This window comes from Poecilia reticulata, linkage group LG8 (assembly GCF_000633615.1).
Source record: "Poecilia reticulata strain Guanapo linkage group LG8, Guppy_female_1.0+MT, whole genome shotgun sequence".
NCBI classification, from domain to species: domain Eukaryota; kingdom Metazoa; phylum Chordata; class Actinopteri; order Cyprinodontiformes; family Poeciliidae; genus Poecilia; species Poecilia reticulata.
Genome location: NC_024338.1, coordinates 23936940 through 23957638, shown reverse-complemented (window position 1 = coordinate 23957638; position 20699 = coordinate 23936940). Strand labels below are relative to the sequence as shown.

Genomic DNA, 20699 nt, shown 5'->3' with positions numbered 1-20699 from the left:
TCTGGGGCCCCTCCTTGGCCCCCCCAACTTTAAAAGTCTAGCTCCGCCACTGTCTGGGACTGTAATAGAGCTTTGAAATTTAATCCACATATTCCTTAAATATGAAAAAAACATTTGTCAGGTACAGGTGATCTGGCATAGCTGGACACCGAATTTCACACCCTTATTCCCAATGCATATGTCCTATGCAACTTTAAAACAATTTTTACAACAAAAATTTTACTTTAAAAACTACTTGCAAACCAATTTCTACTCAAAGTTGGTTAATCATACAAAATACCAAGACGATTTTTCAAAAATACAGTCTTTATTTTTGTGTTGAGGATAATTGTGGTATTAATATAAATCTTTCAAAATAATATTTGCTTATTTGTTTAATGTAGATCATCATACATGCTTACAAAGTTACCTTTTTCACAAAATGGCTAAAAGCTGTAGCCTTATCCCTTGAGATATTAGACCTACCAAATATAGTGTTTCAGAACCAAGTATCATCCATATATAAGTATCGCCACTTTTCAGTCTTGTCTATTAAAATAATCTCTTCTTAGAATATAAATATCCGAGCTGACAAAATCCCCAGGTTGTGATGTATCTGATAAATTCAACAAACATCAATAATTTCAATTGACATGGCAGGCGATGCACAATCAAAGGAATATCAGGCGTTATGATATTCAAAGTTGACCTAAAAATGAAATCAAAGAGCTGAAGGAGGAGAAGAGAAGGAAGCAAAAGGAAATGTGAAAGGGGGAGGTGGTGGGGTATTTTTTTATTTGCAGCAGTCACTTTGCAGGCTTGAAATAGGTCAGGGAAAAACAGAGAATGCAAATATGGGTGTATTTTGGTAGGAGTCAGTGTGACATTTTGTATTACTCATACTTGAACTTTCTTGTTTGTAATTAGAAAAACGTGGACTGCTATTATCCAGTTTGTGTTTCTTTCTTTCTTAAAAAAAAAAAATATATATATATATATTACATTAATACTTTAAATCTTTTCAGTGATTTGTCTTCATTTAGGACCGTTATGTAGGCATTGATTCTTGCTGGGATGCTCTCAAGGTCTGAAATGCAAAGAGTATTCAATAACAATATGTACATATTTATTCTTTTTATAGTTTTACCATTCAGAACACAGCATATGCAAACCTGTAGAGACTGAAACATATGATTAGTATTGACTATATAGTTTGTTTTGTAATTGAGGAAGGATCTGAAAGGCGTATTCTTCAGATATAGGAGCTCACTCCCAGCTTTACGTTCAAGGTCTCGGACAAACACTGCTGCCTTTGTGAGCCCAAATAAAGGCTCCACTCATATGTGGCCTTGGACGCAAGAAAATCAACTCAACATTCCCCTTCAGTCAGATGGGTGGCAGGAAAGACATGGTCAAGAGTGCAGAGCTGGGTTTTAAAATGTGGAGACTGAAGGAGGAAATCCTGCCACTCTGAGCGTCCTGTGACCTTTGACACTCGAAAAAACACACGGCATCACCCTAAAAGTCACCGCAGGAAGGACATGCCAGACCCGGTCACATCCTTCGGTTTGGGTACATGTTTGGACCGATAAGGCAATGTTAAATTACACAGTTTATCCAAAATCAGTCAGTATTATAATCTTCAAATCAGTCTACAAGAAAAGTTCCCAAACTTTCCATTGAGTGATCTTGATTAAATAAATGAAGCAGGAGGAGATTTCTGAAGAAAACAAAAAGAAGCAAAATTACAACAGAAGCAATCAAGGTTGTGTATTTGTCATATTTTGAAGATTACAGTGAACCACTTGCAGAAAAAGAGTTTTCTAAGTCTTGTAGTTCAGCGAGGACATTTAGAACTGACCTGCAGAAAAGCAATTAAAGTAGTTGAAAAGTCAAGGAAGCGCGAGTGACATGCACATGTGTATTTACATTAGGGCTTGCTAGAGTTTTTTCAATAAGCTTCAAACTGAAAGACTTAATACATTTCAGCATAGACGGAAAACATCTCTGTGATTTATGGCAGGATTGTCAGGGGGCTGATTGTATGAGTAATTACTAACATGAGGGGCAAGAGGCTCTAAATGCAAGAGGTGATCAGCCTCTGGGCATTTCTGTGGTGATTGGAGCATATGAAGTGCTTTGACTGCTCAATCAGGTCACGTGAAATCGGTCAGGAGCAGAGCAGACGTTTCCCATGATGGCTGGCCTAATCTGCCAGACATGCTCTTCCCTGAGGGTACGTACCCTCCGCAGGACGCGACGCATCCCCACACATGTTCACTTCAAGCCCCTTGAACTGGGGTCACTTCAGGGCTCCTGTTTGAAAAATCTCAACACAACCTTGTAGATTTTACACAATGAGAATTTATTGTTTTTATCATTAAATTCTTTGTCTGTCGACTTTTGTTCACTGTAGAGGAGATTTGGGCCAGACAGATATTTTAGTTATGACTCACAAGCACATAAACAATTGCGTGAAAGCTCCAGAAAAATGATTGGTTTTTTATTTTTAATTGAAGAAGCATCCTCTTTGTGAGGGAAGTGGGCTGTAAAATATGTAACCTCATTGTTCTCCAACTGTGACACAAGTCCTTTAGCTATCTTTAGAAATGTAGGAATCAACAATAAACAATGTAACAGCAAATTCATGTAGAGTTAATCAGAACCAATAGACAAAACATTATTATTGAAGCATATTAATCTTTGGTTCAGAAAGGGAATTTGAGGTTATTTAGAGAGCTCCCAGTGTGAGTCAAAGTGGAAACAGTGATGGTAACTTTTTATGCTGAGTTCAGTCACATGAAACCCAACTTATGCGTGTTGTTGCAGCAAGTTGGAAAACCAGTGCAATAACTAACTCATCTGGTTAATGACYATGCCAGCTGTGCAACAATATTAGATAAAGATTTGTGCAATAAATCTTTATCCAACATAGAAACTGTTCCTAAGTCCCAGACTAATAGAGCGAAGCCTTTCCCCTGGTAAATATATTTCTGTATTTTTCTGTCCCATTCCTTGCATGGTTAAGTGGAAATGCTTTTTTTCCTGGATGCTTTTTCCCCCCCAAATATTTTACTGTTCAAGCATGATCCTCATCCAAATGTAATTTCAGGATCTTGATTTGGGTTATCCAATATAAACCAGGGTTGATTTAGCTGGACTCAACATGCATTGTCTAATTATTTGGACTAGCAGAAAATAAGTAGTTTGAGTTGTTCTRTATCTGCTCAGTCCTTTTCTGCGTTAGCAAAAAAACCCAAAAACAAAACAAAAACCAAAAAAAACTAAATGTAAAGCTTAAGGTGAAGAAGATTGTGGACATTTGCATCAAGGATTGGGAATCTCAGTCTGATTATATTTGAAGCAGAAGAAAAAAAACCCTTTTCCTCTAAAACGGAGACAAGCAATCCTTCCTGTAGACGAAATAGTGTCAGACGGACTGCTTATGTTTGGCTGCATAATGTCTTTTTTCTGTTTAGACTGAGGCGGAGACATTTTTCTCAAAGTGACACCTACGAATAAACGAATGAATAAATTAAAACATCTGTTCATGCTTGACCGCTGGAGTAATGTGCACAGGAAGTGAGACCCCCTCCTTGCCTGTGGAGGAAGGAATGCTATAATTGAAGCCACGTGTGTCAAAGAAACAACTTCTGCAAATGTCTCTCGAGTGTGGATGTCATCCAGAAGTGCCCAAAATCCAGACTGGAAATATCCTTTCATACTCTGGGCTGTGACCTATTTGTGTGTCTGCGTGGTACATGATGGCCAGCAGCAATGTGTGCAGCTGAGTAGTTAAATTAATTTGATGAATCACTTTTGGAGACATTTCCTAGCACCAGTGCCTCACAGCATCCTCAAAAATCTTTCTATGGTGGATTTGAAAATGTGTTGCATATTTAAACACCAGAGYTCATTTTTGCACTGAAATATGAATTGAACTCCTTAGACATTTAGAACTTATTACAAGAGTTTTGATGTCTAGCACATTTACTTACATATAAGACATTTTACAAAGCTATTTAACTGCTGAATTGTTAATTTAATGAGATTTAATTCTAATAATAATAATAAAAAAAAATCTATTATGTGCCGTATATGTTGCCATATTTAACCAGCTAAAACCTGCCACAGCATATAAATCTAAGASTTACTATGTTTTGGAGAACTTAATGTTTTCACAGGCTTAAAAGTATAATATAGAGGAATATAAAATACAGAGCTGTTCTTTATCTTGACACATTGAATCATAATAAACCTTATTTCTGATCCCCAAACATTCACCTAGTATTGGTATTCACATACCTCTKTAGCATATGTCCTTGATATATCACATTTAATATTTTACCTAGTGCAACAGTTGTTGGTTTTCCTTGCATTCAGAACCCACAAATTTGTTGCGCTCTATTGTTATAYGGAAAACAAATAAATTGATCAATTTACTTGTAAACAGTGTTGAGGTAGAAAAAGCATCATTGAGAGGGGGTCCAGAGATATCAACAGATGGGCATGAATACGTTTCTAAGTGCCTGTTTAATAGGAAAGGAATATGTGGAAAATCAGCTGAGACTCAGTGGTTTAGATAAATACAACCAGCTGGGTCAGACTGGACAGGACTAGAGCAGATCATGCCAACAGGCACAGAGAGAAGATGACTCCCCAAGTGCATATTGATCTGAACAGTATCCAGACAATGTATATTGATAAAGAAGTGCATCAGTGAAGTATCTACTTAGGACATCCACCATGTCACACCTTATGCTATAATTTAGAGAGGTATCCATTTAGAAAACGTTGTTTTTCCAGACTGAGACTGCCAGAGGCTGCATCTGTTCCCCTTTAACCTGATGTTCCCAATAAATGTCTAGTGAGTCAACTCACGTCTCCTTATTCATAAAAAACACGCAAAGTTTTTGAAACTTGAACAATAAAATGTTTATCAATTTGTGAAGGTAATGAAACAGAAGAGTATCCCACAGCGTATATGGAGGATGAAGACCAAACTTGATTAGTATTGATTTTATTCAAATTTCCATATAAAATTAAACCATTTTCTAAAATTAAACCATTTTATACTTAGTTTCCCTCCATCTACTACTTGGTATGTCCTTGATCATTTTTATTTATTTATTTATTTATTTATACTAAAAACAAGAAGATCCAGTCTTTTGAAGACAATATCAGTTTTTATTGCTGTTATTTGTCTGGTAATAATAAATGACTAATTTCAAAGTTCTGAGATTAACTATATATATATATATATATATGTTTTAAAAAAATCAAACCATACAATGCCTAAAATATAACGAGTTTACAATATTTTTTGGGGCGAATGCCGCTTTGAGTCACGTGACGGCTGATCAACGCTGACGCGCAGCTCGAGCTGTGCAGCGTAGCTGGGATTGGATTAACATGTATACTCACAAAAACAATCAGAARCTGGTTTCCTGAGGAAAACTTCAAAGTAAAAGCCTCAGTTTTAAGACTCCGTCGCACACTGTATAGTGAGTCCCGCTGCCTTTATTCTGATGCAAACAGACTCAACAGCGAGTTCTATTTCCGGTCAGAGCGTGGACAACTTTCCTGCAGCSGTCTCATCAGCCGCTCTGCCTATACTAGTGGAGTGAAGGCGTATTTAGAGGGATAACGAGCGCCACTGTCAGCTTAAAGACAATCTGCCGCCGATGTAGAGACCCGTCGCTCAGTACCGGACGGACACACGGGCCCCGGAGGACGGGACCTGGGACTGTGTGTGAGGGGTAAATGGCCACAATATCTCCTGAGAGGAGACGCTCCTGCCTGTGAGACTACCTGAACGCCAAATGCGTCCTGGAAAATAGGACGTTCACCCAGGAGTAAATTAGACGCATCGGAAGTTTCTCTGTACGATTTTTCGGGAGATTTAGATTTTTGCCCGCTGCAGACATGGACGAGGATAACCAAGGTAGACTCTATTATTCCACTCCATTCACACCTCTTGATTTATTTCTGTTCCGACCTGTTTCCATCAGCGTTATTTGCTGTTGTTAGTSTTTAGTACATGCAGCATCACAACACGAATAGTATTTTCTAGGACCGACGTCCCAAATGGAAATGGTATTTTCGCCGTGAGATGGTTTCAGGTTCACTTTGACGGGTTTGCTCCGTGTGTGTTTAATTAGGGCAGAAAGGCTGACCCGGACTTGACAGGTGATGATTAAGACTCAGCAAGGCCATCCGGTGTGAATGGATAAGTATGCATGATTGACAGGGCGTCGCTGTCATTACTRAAGACTGTTTGCGCTGAAGTGAATGGACGTGTTTCTCTGCGCCTTCGCCAGCTGTGCCGCTGGTGTCACTCTGACCCCAACAGGTCTCCTTGATGTTTTTATGGTCACCGGAGCAAATAAGGTGGATTCATACTGACTGAAAAAAAAAAAGAAAAAAGCTTTAAGATCTTCAAGAGAAGGCATTCCAAAGATTTGCTTGTAAAATGTCAGTGTTTTTGTAGACTATATAGGGCAATTTTTGGAAGTGTAGCACACTTTTAAAGTAAACGCAGATGTGCAAGCCCCAGCCCTCTGACTAAACGGTATGCAATGAAACTAGATCCATAAATATTTGTGCTGCATCTCTAAATATCGTTCAGTCATGGCCAGTTTAGTAAGTAGGAATTCCCCCTAACCTAATTCGGCACAGGMTAGAGTCCAAAACTTAAATATTTAATAAACAGATTTTGCAGAGCCTTTTTTTTTTATATAGTTCTGCATAAAGGAGCAGTGCCTTGCGAAAGTATTTTTTTCAGCTTGTCACAAACTTCAACGTGCCTCATTGTTTCCAGTACAAAGTTTGACTTAATCTTGAAGAACAATGACGGTTTTCAAACATCTTTTTATCAAGGAATTATACTTCATGGCCAACTTGCTCAATAGATTGTATTAAAGAAGATTACTTTCACAATAAACAAAACCATTCCCATTGTGAAACATGGTGGTGGCACCATCATGCTGTGTGGATGTTTTTCTTCAGTAGGGATTGGAAAACTGGGCAGATCTGATAAGGTGAATGACTAAATACAGAAAACTAATGGAAGCAAACTTCTTATTTGAAAGGGTATAGGCTGCTGTTGCATTGAGAYTCAAGGTTCACCTTCCAGCAGGACAGCAATCCTAAACGACACTTTAGTCCAAAATGAGATGSTTTAGCTTAAACCATGGACCCAGTCGACGTCCATACTGTTGAAAGAAGCTCTTTTTCCTATCTGATGACAATTTCAGCCTCTTGATATGAAAAGCTGATAGATCCTCAAAGACTTACAGCTGTAATGAAAGGTAGTTCTATGAAAGATTGACTCAGGGGATYTGAATACAACAGCACACCACATTTTTTAGCTGAGAAATTAGAAAACCACCTTACTATTCTCTCTTACTTCACAGTCATGAGCTACATCCTGTTAGTCTATCACGTAAAACCCTATAAAATCCATTAACATCTGTGAATGAAAGTTAATGCAGTATGAATACTTTTGCTATAAAATTTTGTACTCTTACCAATAACAAGCAATTTCACCTAAAGGGGAACTTGTCCCACTTAACTGGTCCTGCTCCTAATTTAGCAAACTCCATATAGCTGTGTTATCAACACCTAGTCATAATCTCCAGGTGAGGCACACTTACTCCAGTCATCTCTCCTTTATTCATCAAAGGTTGTTTCRCACCACATGTTTACTCCGTGCAAAGTTGCAGGGTATGACTAACTGCAGGAGTGATGCATAAGTTGCACCTGGACATAACGCTTGGATTGTGCTGCGTTCAGCCYGCCTGACTTTCATTGGTGTTGCACATAAGCGTGGCCCCCTCAGAAAGACATATGCTGCTGTGATGATGAACAGGAAGTGCTGACAATAGCCCGGAGCATGTAAACACACTGTCACATATTCAGAGCAACAGGATGAAGCACACAAGTGGTATTTTGCTCTGAAGACTGATATGTGAATCACAAGGAGAGTTACCATTAATGTCTTTGCAAAAGTGTTGGGTAGAATATATAATCTGCCACATGCTGCAAAAAGCTATATTGAGATGTTTTTTGCCTATAAATGCCTTCATTTGTTTTCTTAATTCAAAGAAGCTCTTATCAAACATGCCTACACCAGAGTCACCAGCAGAACAGGGAGCTGTGAAGGAGCACTGAATGKGGAGTCATTCTGGGTACGATTACAACACTGAATCCGTACAGGGCGATGCTTAATGTTGCTGGCCTCATGGTTGACAAGGTTCAGTATGKGACTGTCGTCACTACCCATGTGGCTCACACTTCTCCAGGCTACAATTTGAGAGCAAAGGAAGACTGAAAAGTGACAGACGTAGTGAGGGACGGAGTGTCAAAGGGAGAAAAGGGTGAAGATGGGAAAGCATGTGCAACCACACAGGGTGAAGTGTAGTTGTAGTAACTTGGGTGGTGAGATGTGTTTTTTTTTGTGAGGAGGAGGCGGGATGAAGTGCCAGAACCAACATGGAGATGAAGTATGGAGCAATGCCAGGGAAAGGCGGTGAGGCAGAGACRCAGTGGACTGGATATTCTGACTGAACCAATTCTGCAGAGTTTCTGTCAGTAAAAGTCCCTCTGCCCATGACCGTCTCTCAAACCAGGTCAGGCTTTCAACAGGGATTCATTTCTTTTTCAATTTCTCCCTTTATGACTTCTACTTAAGCCTGAAATATTCTCTTTGAAAAATGATTTGTGAAACCAATCTTCTGTTTTTAGTCGTTCGAGTAGCAGAGCTGCAAWGTCTTTAGGTTGTTCTAGTTGGGTAGAATGGACTGTCATCAAGTTTTTTGTCTATTTAAGGTTTCTCGCCTTTATCTGTCCACATGTCCAAGTGTCCTTATATATAATTCTATCCTAAAAAGACTGCAAGGGTAGTTTTGTTCCACTAATACAAAAAAAATCTCTTCCTTGTGTTTCTTTCCTTTTCTACCGTCCATCAGGTGTTTGTCATGTTATTGCGTTTGCCATTTCAAACTTCTCTACTAAAGTTACTAGAGATCATTCTCTTAATGCTGAAATTTTCAAAACACTTCTGATGTTTCTAAAAGCATTTTCCAAAATAGCAGTTAAAAGCTCAAAGCTAAAACTGAGCAACTTCATTCAGGTGGCAAGAGAGAGTAAGATTTAGAGCAGATAACAGAATGGCTGAACTGTGGACTTGTCTTGGCATGAAGCAGAAAAAATACCTCTTTCTTCATTATTAAATGCTTTACTGATGCAAAAACGAGCCAACTTTGAGAGAACTGTCAGTGCTCATGAATATTTATCTCCATAATTCATCAGAATATTAAACAATAAAGAGACAAACTGATCTGGAATGGTTAAGTACATGCATATGAAATTATTTACTGAAATGAAAGGGTTAAAATGGCAACACGTGGGGTCTTGAGTTATGTGTGTATTTTTTTCCCCCTCGTACTATTTATTTTTCTGTCGCCTTACTGAATAATTTTGTCGCTAGACATGGTAAAATAAGCAAAACTGAACAGTTACTCGAAACAAGCTCTAAAGCTTTTGGTTTGACACGTGCAACTTTCAGCAACACAATGGCTTCTTTTACTTGTTCTTTTCTTGTCCTTGAATGCTCTACAGACAAACAAAAGTCAACAAAGTTTTGTCAAAGTCGGACAGACCTAGCAAAAATAGCATCCTGCAAAACATGTTGGCTTTGCGTGATCAACTGAGATAGTCTATCATCAAATGCGCACACACACACACACACACTCTTGCTCCTGCTGCTTCAGTGTCCACTTTTAATTACCCGTTGAGCTGTGGAAGCAATTCTGAACAATTCTCTGGGATTTTATGATAAAGCCTTGCTTCTCTACTCTGATTCTGGCAGCAAACCACTCTGTTTACACCCTGTGGAACCAGACATTTAAAGTTTGCAGCTTTCAGTGCGTTACAGTGTGTGGTTTGTAGGGTTTTATGACATACAGGCGAACTTGGGCTGTTATGAGCTTGGCATTAAGATCTCAATCATTCATTTGCCAGCTGTAGGAACAAGCCAGCAGCTTCTTGCTTCATGGAAAAAAAAAAAAACTAATTTTGTGCAGTAATAAACAGAGGGACACCCTGAAGCAATCCAAGTAGCCTGATATTAAATTATGCTTTAATATAAGTTTCTAGCCTGTTTTCTATCTTTGTCCACATTAGACTCTTTAGGAGGGTTTCACCTGGTGTGTCTGCTCCAAAAGAACTGCGGGTTTGAGGAAGCTGATGGAGAGAAGCATACAGACAGTCTGTGGAAATGCACGAGAGCCCTGCAGGATGTCAGGGAGCAGCAGTGGAGCATGTAGTTCAGCTGAGGGTTTCTCTAAAGTTGTGCACAAAACACAAGGGGCCCTCACTGAGACACATTTTTAATCTCTTTCTCTCACTACAATCAGCTGTGGGTATTTGACCTGGTTTGAATTCTGACCTTCACCATTTCAACAAGCATGATACAGTACTACTATGAATCATTGCTTGAGACCCGAAGATTTGGTGAATAGTGTTTGTCTCTCCGATTTACTTGCAAAGACAGCATGAAAATTATTTATTTCCCTAAACTGAACATTTGCTCTTTAAACCGCTAGATTTATTCTTGCTTCTGAGATTTGCACATTTGGCTGTACCAAATAATATGCAAACTCATGCACTCTGTTAAAATTGCCAATAAAATGTATTCGGGCCTTGGACRATTTCTGGTGTCGAGGCATTTTAAAAATTCTGGCTCCAAAACTTAAGGAAATCTTTCATCTTACCGCCACAGTCAAKGCAAAATTCCCTGTCATGTCAGTGTGTAGACTTGTRTTACTGAACCGAAATGTGTTTTCTCTCCATCTACTCTTATGCCCRTTCTTCCCAAAAACTATCCTTTTACCTGTACAAAGTAAACCAAMATCTGCTTTAGAGGTTCCTGGGGGATGGCAGCATTTTGAACTCCTACAGTATGACTCATCTCTGTTCAACAGTTTGTCTCGTCCGCTGTTTTGACAGCTATTTTCTCTTGCTCATCTTTCCGCTTGGTGGCACCACGCAGTCCGACTCCACAGCTCAGTCGATACCTAGATGTATGTTGAGAGGTTAAAGACGTCTTGGCTTGATTGGAAGTTCGGTACAAAAGTGTGTGCGTTTCATCTCTAACGAAAAGGCCAGTTCCCACAAAGAGCCCGTTGTTGAGCTTTGCTTTCAAAAAGCTATCTGATCGCACGTGATAATTACCCATGACGTTGCCTGATTGGCTTACACAGGACTCTGCAGACTTTTACAGCAGACGGACCCATATGGAAATCAGATTTGAGTTTGCGTGCTTCTGTGCAAATGTTTCAGGTGAACATGAGGCCACTGTACATTCTGAAGCTCAGTTCTGCTTTGTAAACAACTTTAAATCACTTTTAATATGTAGCCGATGGCTAGACCCAATATATATGTGAAGAATTGGTGAGGGGAAAAAAACAGAGTTTTCAAGTGAGTTTCAGTTTCCTCTTCATTAGTTAGCTGTGCAGTAAGGATCTACAGCTCAACAGTCACACACTGGATTCTTTGTAACTTTAAGACTATCAAGGGGCTCATAGATGGGATGCAAACAGGGTTAATTTTCTCAGTGGAAAGTGTAAGCAGTGCCTGTGAAAACTCCCAAAAGTCATGCACAGAAATAAAACTTGGATAAGTAGTATCCTCCTCTATTTGATGGACCCTAGCGGAATGTCTGGGTTCATGGCTTCCAATAAATAGTGTGTTAAACGTGTGTGTAGGAAAAGTAGTTTAGGTTTATTAAAAAAGGAAAAGAGAAAGCAGAGCAGAGCTGCCAGGAAAATGAGTGCTGGAACAGTTATGTAAGAGCACAAAGATTGTTTAACCTGCAGGAAAAGGTGTATTCCTTTGAGAGAGTTTGTGGATTCAGGCATTCACACTTTGCAAATGCAACACATTTTTAGGATGTTGATGGTAGACCCTGGCCTTCACCGACAACTGGATTTTTGGGAGCCTAATTTGGGGGAGAAAAAAAATCAGAAAAAAAATATCAGTTCATAAATGAACTGATATTTTGCGTCTATACAGGACCGTTATTATGTTCTTTGAGCAGGACAGTAGTTCTAAAAGACTGGAGTTGGAGTCAGGTTCCCATGCCAGAATTGTTCTGAATTAACTGCATTCAATTTAACATAAATTATGATATTTAGAGGTGATGGTGTTAAATGAGCTAAAAATAAAGACTCGCTTCATATTCAGACTCGTGTTTGGAAAAAAATTATAAACCCATTTATCAATTATTTTACACTTTGCACTTATCTTTTGCTGGTCTATAACGCAGCCAGCCGCACAGAAAAACTTCTCCACAACCATATGCTGCACATGTKGCTGGCTCTATCGGACTTTATGGCCAAGCATGTCAGATTCTGTCCAAAAACCCAAAATCTGCGGCCTGTGCATTTAGATCACAAATGGGAGAAAAACACTGCAGTTTTGTTCTGATTACAATATGAATCACATACTTGTTTATATAACAGTTTCATAAGAATTAAAGGTATTCTATTGTATGTATGAATTTAGTGCCTTTATGGGAGCTCAGGCTCCTTCTTATGGGGACACAGGTTGCAAAAACAGACTGATCCTTTATCTCAGTTTTACTGAAGCAAAGTCTGATATTCCAGTTCACCTTTCTAACACATCTATTCAACTCTTGGACATCTAGTTTATATATATATATATATATATATGAAGAGGCCCTGGCCAGCCTCCAGCCTCTCACCTCCCACTCGCCCTCCAACTTCTAAAGCCTGGTAAACCCATCCGCTAGTCCAGCTTTTGAGAAGACATTAGTAACGCTCACTGAATTACTAACATGCTTAATGTGTCAGTAAACTGTAACAAAACTCCCATAGCTTGTGCAATGGTCCAGATTTAATATCCTGCCTCTCATGTCTTGTTTGCTGTAAGATCTTAAACTCTTATTGCTTTCATAATGGGTGTAATTGCATTGCTGGTGCAGTGAAAAGGTCTGACGATGCCACAGTCGTGTAGTCGTGTCTCGTCAATGACACCGTGCAACCGAGAAAGGCAGCAGCTCACAGACTCTTGAGCAACCTGTTACTGTGCATTTCTGCTTGTGTGTGTGTTTGCAATGTTCTGTTTGTACCGGGAGGCAGTTTATATATGCCCAGTGGAGGGAGATGAAGAAGTGGAACACTTCAAAAGTGCCGCTGACAGCTGCAGTCAGATTCCTAAAGTGGGTTAGTAGTGCAAGGCTCAACCTGGCTGTGCATGTCCTGTTCTACTCTTCTTATTATTTATATAAGCTTGTATGCAAAACTAAATGTATATGCATGTCTGTCAGTGTTTTCACATGCATTTATCTTGTGTGCGCAAGTTCCTCTTGAGAGGATTAAACAAATCTAGAAGATCAAGTAAGGAAGACTACGGATGGCGGTGGATTATAGGTCAAGGACTGGAGAACCTTCTTGGGACTTTTACATACACACACATGGAACCATGCAGTCATTGTTTAGAGAACAGGAACCTATTATGAATTCTTGGATTTTACATGTTTTGATGTATAAAGAGTTTTACAATCGCCTTTTGCTGGTGGAACACKTACTCTATTCCTTTAACGTTTCACAAGGTTGGGACATAGAGATAAAGGGATTTTTGATAGTTTGACACAATTTAAGTCTTGAAACTATAGAGTCCACCTGGTTTTTATTTAAAGTGTCCTGGTATCTCAAAGAAAAATACATTTTCTGAAAATTGTTGGTTCCAAAATCTATTTCATCACTCACTTTATGATAAATTATTGGTTAACATAAAAGGAAATTCCGAAAAGTATTCAAAAGATCAGTTTTTATTTAAACTCACATGATTATAAATAAAAAACTAATCTTTAATAATATCTGGATCAAAGATGAGTTTTTATATATATAAATTCAGTGGTATTATACAATAAATCATTAATTTATTCCAGTGATATTTTTTAAACATCTTTACCAGGAATGCCACCAAGTGTTGATGTTAATGTACATGCTCACAAAAAAGAGAGAAAAAAGATCAATACTTTCCTTGTGTTTTCAGGTTTTTCTGTGATTTATGACCTGTTGTTATCATTTTAACAATTTAGAGGGTTACTTTTCCACAACCCTCTCAATACCCTTATATCTTTCAAAGAAAGATGACCATTGTTGGCGCTCTGAAGACTGTAATTTATTAAATTAATAGCCTTAAAGGTGAGGGGCTCAAGAATCCGGACGAGCTCTGATAAACACTTGTTTCCAGCAGGACAGTAGCAGCTAAACTCATGACCCCTTTTTGAGGAACCCTTATCCTTCCTTTGCTCTTCAGAATGTGTTAATTCTCTCTGCCTGTCCACATTTTCACAGTCACAGCACATAAAGAACGTAAATCAGTGTCAGAGTCGAGGATTTGATGTGACTGATAATCTGCTGCAGATTCCAGTGGGTAAAAAAACTCACACATACTCACGTGCGCCACTGTAAAGTGCYGCTGAGCGATATCACCAGGGTGAGTGATRTACTGTAGCTCTTGGTCACAGGTCTCCTGATGCATGCATTTAATCTTTTTTGCTGACCTCTGTCATGCTAGAGTTGCATCACCATCAGTGACCATGGGTGCTATATATTTTTTTTAATGTTTAAGGTTATTTTATATACATGATGCAACTGCTTCATCATTAATCTGCTGATAACTTGTCAGTGGGCTCCAGCTTGCCAACTATTGCGAATCCCATAGGGCAGAACATGTAGGGGTTACAGAAAACAGCATAGAAATCCCTGGAGATGCAGTTGTTATGCCTGCAAGCTATCGGGAGGCAGTGCAGATGCCTAGTTTAAACAAGAAAAGAGGAAATAAATGTGCTGGCGTTTGGTTAGATGGAAACAGTAGATATTATTATGACAATTTTGTCAGTATTTTTTATTTTTTTTATTTTCTGCTATTGCATTTGAAGAGGAAGTGAATGTTTGCAGTCCTGTATCCCAGCCAGTCCCATCCTGTCTGTTCTGTCATCATTTACAAATCCCTGGGATATTAGTTTCCTCTGTCCTTTAACATGGTTAATCTGCTTTTGAGTCTCATTACCTTTTACATGTTAATGAAAAATGTTGATAATCAGCTGGACAGACACATGTGCTTATGCTGCCTTTCATTTACATTGAAATCAATTTACTAATTRTTATGACTAACTGCTGTTAGTAATACAAACTGTGTAATTTTAACTTACTGGGTTCAAATTTAGCAGGAACATCTGGGAAAAAATAGATAATGCAARTACAGATAAGATAACAATGCAAACTACTCTCCTAACACAGCTGCAAATACATTTAGTAACTCTAAAAATAATATTATTAAGGTTCAAGTTAAAGCTTGCATGTTTATGTGTCTGCCTATGACCTTGCAAAAATCAGAAGGTTTAGTTTTATCATTAATCTGTGCTAAATTTTAATGGATGTTATGTGACCCAGCATCCAAACCATAATAAAACGGCAAGGCCTTCCCAGAATTTAAGGATCTGGAAAATTCCTTTATCCTGAACCTGGGACAGAATGATCTGATCCACCCACATATTTTGTCTCATGAAAGTCTTGGCTTAGATTTTGAATCGGTTATGCTTTTTTTTCCTCTCTTTTTTTTCAATTTCTTCTCCTTTTTCTTCTTCCTGCTGTCTGGAAAAGATGAAAATGGACATTGATTTCTGCTTCATAGCTGAAGAATTTCTTCATTTTTTTATTACTCCTTTTTTTTCTTTCTCTTAAATATTTGTGTACTCTGGAGTTTTTCAGATTTTAGACTCAGAACCAGTCAACAATTTKCACCCTTTTCCAGTTGTGCACATGCCTGTTGTTGATATTCATGCTGTGTTGCTTGTCCGAGTTTATYTCCTAAATTGTAAACATTGTGGAGATCTTTGCAGAAATCTTGAGTTAGATCTTGTACAGTATGTATTTTCTAAGTMTGAAAAGAAAATAAAGGAACATTTTATCATCTCAACTTTACACTAATAAGCTACGGTAAACCCTTTCCCAAAACTGGAGTAATCCTCTGGTATTCAAAAAGGCTTTTTTTTTTTTTTTGGACCAAGTTAAATTTGCTAAACGCAGGTGGATTGGACAGTTAGCATTTAAAGAAAAGGTTGAGCAAATGGCYGTTTAAACATTGTTCAGTTTTCCTGACAGGTTCTCTTAACAGTGTCAGCTTTGTGGAAGCAGACTGCTGTGGTGATGCCCTCGATTGTACTTCAGAAACCAGTGTTAAAAAAAAAAGAAAAATATTTTCAGATTGGCAACAGCAGCGTTGTGTGGGAGGTGATGATTTTCAAAGAGGGGGACCTGTAATCTCACCTCAAAACATCTAACTCTACACCTAACAGAAAATTCTTCAGGGCTTAGTTTGGCCCCACCGCAGGCATGTTTTTTAAATTAGGTGGGTATTGTTGAGTAACCGTCAAATCCATGGTCAATTAGGAAAGTTCTTGTCTAGACAGGGTGTAAGATTGCACAGAGCATTAAGTGCAATAGAAGACRCAGAAAGAAAAGTGAAGCTAGATCAAGGATTATCTGAAAAAAATGTCTGCTGCTGCAGTTGGTAATTAGTAAAACAACAGTATAATCCTTTGGCATGATGACCCAGAAACAAACCAATCACTGGAGGATTCTCTCATTCAAAGGAGAGGGGAAGCTTTAGAGTGGAGCATGGTATATGTAAGACATGTTCATAAATAAATGACTGAAACTAGTGGGTTCTGTGATGAGACTGCGCTGCTTCAAGGGGATTGTGTTATGGAGTCTCCAAGTCTTTGAAGAATCAAAAAGGCCACATTGTGTTTGATGTTCCCTCTGATTTTGCTTTGTAATCTAATTTTCATGAAGGRAATGTTGTTTGTGTGTTCTCTAAGACGGGCTAACAGCAAGTGACAGTTGCAGGGTTGGAAACATTTATTCASTTCTGTATCGAAACAAGAATATAGTTGGACCTGATTTTGAAYAAATAGAGTTGCTTCCTGGGCTAGATGTTTCAGGTCTGTGATTRAAATTTCTTTCTTTCTGAGATCCTCGAACATCTTCTTGTAAGAATATGGCATAATAATCCTTCCAGCTTCATTATTTATCTGAAGTTGAAGTCCAACATATTTCAGCTTTCTTGTTCTCCCTCCAGGAGTTCCACAAAGAGCTCCCAGGGTATGCATGAGTTTACTGCAGGGTTCCCAGTCTTCAAAGAAAATGGTTCAGGAAGACTAGACRAGAGTCGACAGGTTATTGGACTTGAGTTTTATCTGAAGTGAAAAAGATTTCTGTAAGCYCGGTCTTGAAGTGTCAGCGGCTTTGGAAATAATGCTGGAAATTAAAATGCAACAGCCGCTTTACCTAACCTCACTGATGACCTGACTCTTAACAAACTAGAAGTCTGTGTTTCACAAATAATCCTTCATCTGCATTAGAGCTGAAGCAGCAGCTGTGGATTTATCTTTAAAACATTCGGTCTGAAACAAAACTCAAGTGTACACATTAAACAAATGAGAGGATGGATACAAAGTGAGCACAACTAACCGGTTGGACCAGACTGGGCGTCTGTAGTTGCAGGAATGTCAGCTTTTTTCATACCACTACTGTCATCTGTCAAGAAGCAGGAGCCTGCAAAAAGGCTGTCAGCATGTGTGTGTATAAGTGCTTTCTATGCAAGTGTTTTGAGAGCTATGAGTAGGTGTAACACAGAGGGGGGGAAACGATTATTGCACACTTACCAAACATAACTGCAAGCTGCTGCAGTTGTGTCAAACTGTTAAAGCTAGTGTAGCTGCAATATAATCTTACAGTATGGCTAAATGGGTGGAAACGTTTATCTAAATGGAATAATAGTCAACAGTTTCATTTGTAGATTAAACGTGGAGATCTTAGAGGCAACAGGAGATCTGGCGTGTCTTCCTCGTTTGGAGGATGACAACAAAAATCCACGTTCAGTGACTTGGATGTCTGCGTAGAAATTTAAACTGTTCCGTATTATCTTCAGTTCATGTCACACTGTCTGGTTTCACTGTTAATTTGTGTCATGATTAAAAGCCACAATTTCTGCATGCAGCCTTTCTTCTGTACTATTGAAAGCCTGGCAAAATCAGCAAATGCTACTTTGCTGTTGTCCTCAGTCATTGTTATGATCAACACTAAACAGAGCAGGGTTTTTGTTTGTTTGTTCTGTGAGTGGTCATTAAATATTAAATTAATGATCTAGGAGCTGAAACTGCAGATTTTACTTTTATTTTAAAACAAAGACAAGGTAACTATGGAGCTGATATTCTAAAGTATCTATAGGTTGAAACATTACCAAATTAGCATGACCAAAATTCATGCTAATTGTCAATATAAGTCCAACATGTTCCACAAAACTATGTTAAAGTTTAAGACAATAAGATGAACTTTGCTGTACTCTGACCTCATCAATGCTGCACAAGGTAATCTTCTTTAATCTCCAGCAGAGTCTCCCTAGCCTAGCGTTGCTGCCAATATGACTGTAGTACGGTACATTCACCAATCAGAAAATAGATTTTTAATGTTCAAATTGACTGATAACCAGCCCATTTTGCTGTGCATTCCTAAGCAGATCTACATTGACAGCCCCTGCAAAAATGACCTAGCTGAATAACCAGCCATTAGTTTTGCTAATAAGACAGATGAAATTTGAACAAAGAATCTCTTTGAGGATATAAACGTGTAGGAGTGCATGATTAGCAGACTGAAACGCAGCCTCTTTTATCTTTGACATGAATAATTTGCATGTGATCTCTCTTCCTCTTTACAACCGCTGTTAAAATTTAGAGCAGGATAGGTCACTCATTCTGGTTAAAGTTGGGTCATAAGACATTATTAGTAATTCCTGATAACCCAGTTATATTCAGACTGTTGCAAGTGTTGACAATGATACAACTGAAAAACGAAGAACTATGAAGTAGCTACTACTTGTTAAGATTTTAAAGTCCAATTTGGTCAGTTATCGCATTAAGTGGCCGATAAATGACCAAATATAAAAACTGTGTGAGCACAGCCAAAAAAAACAATTGTGCTTGTCTTTAATGAAAAAGATTAACTCCCTGGCATTTCTCCGTGCATAAATGATTGGTCACCATGAAAAGGGGGAAAGAGGCTAAGCGTGCATGTTTGAAATATTATAATGATGTATTGATTGTACCAGAACAGCAGCTCCATATGTCACTAAACGAAACGGCCGAGCAGACAGGCCTAGAAAATTTATGTAGATGTGCTTGGGGTAAATTTTATAGCGTTTGTATATGACCTAATATGGATTTTTTTTTATTTTATTTTATTTTTTTTTGTTGGAGGTCTTCTCTCTGTGGAAATATAAAGACATTAACACCCTTAAACAATCTTAAACATAGGGGTTTAAGATTCCCAGGCTTTCATGAATGATGCATCACATGTGTGTTGTGGGTTACAGTTTCCCTCACAATAAAATCAGTTTTCTCAAACAGTTTGTCTCCTTTTCTAGTCCAGCTGGGGGCTTCCAGTCAGAGTAGGTGGGCTGAASGCCTGTGCGCATTACAGACGTAGGTGGCCTGCAGGGTCTCCTTTCTTTACAATTGCTGCATTATGAAGCAACTTAACTGAAGCCAACAAACAAGAGAAACGGATTCAAAGAGTGTGAAGATGCCCAGTGGGCTCGAATTTGTTCCCATGTCACTCTTTGCTTTTCTCTGCTCTTTGGCACAGGAACATCCAATGCATAAAAGGTGGCATTTTCTTTTCCAAACTTTTTTTTTCAGTTGGCAATAAGAAATTGCCAACTGAGTCTAATCTTTTTTGTTTTTGTTGCAGGTTTGGTTTTTGGGGATTTTAATTGGATGCTACGTATGTTACTGCTTGTGTTTAGATTTTTTAGAGTAAATCAGTCTCCTGCATTTCATTATTAATTAATGTAGCGATCAATCCGACGTGAACGATAAGTATATAATGAAAAATACCAGGAGTCAACCTATTTCTTACCACTGCTTGTTGTTTCTATCAGAAGTAACACTTCAACCTAAGCCTACAATAAGAATTATCAGGAACCATTACTTGAATCAAAGTGTAAGCTTGTTATTAATCAGGCTAATCTATATTTACAGGTAAGTACTGGTGAGAAACATAACGAGCAAGACAGAGTAACACACAGTCATACAGAGGAAAAAAAATAATTTACCTCTACTGAGCAGAATAATAATAAAAAAATACAGTTCTTATTCAACCACTTCAAGCTCCAAGACATTCTCACACCCTGAGTAGAAAGGTTTCTAATTTCTTTTCTGGCGCATAAAGGGGGGCAAGAAGGAACAATGGCTACGGCTACAACCCAGTAGGCTTATTTGTCTATTAATCTTACTATAACTAATAAATCTAAGGAATCCCACCTGTGTGRCTGAGGGCATCAGTCTCTCCTCTGGCTAGGAGTCACAGCCTGCCAGTGCGCTCCAACACCTCACCTCCATCTATTAAAACTGTGAAATATTAGTGCCATCATGTAATTCCTCCGTGGCGTATCTCTTGACTGAAGGTCAGCCACGCTTTCTCCTGCTTTCAGTACAGGTGACTGTGGCTTCAGGCCACTCTTGACTTGTTATGAGGATCAGTGAAAGTGGGGATTGTTTTGATAAAATCTCCCCATATAGAAAAGCATAACACAGAAACTCTCTCATCAGGATGACATAAATT

At 38.5% G+C, this 20699-nt stretch overlaps 1 protein-coding gene across 1 annotated transcript in view; it reads left to right on the top strand.

The window, feature by feature from the left end:
* The first annotated feature begins 5557 nt into the window (after window positions 1–5557).
* cyth3b (cytohesin 3b) overlaps window positions 5558–20699 on the top strand; it is a 33054-nt gene continuing 17912 nt past the window's right edge. The window contains exon 1 of the mRNA XM_008416762.2: window positions 5558–5923. Within this exon, the coding sequence (XP_008414984.1) occupies window positions 5905–5923 (19 nt within the window). The 5' untranslated portion in view covers window positions 5558–5904. The remainder of the gene's footprint in view (window positions 5924–20699) is intronic.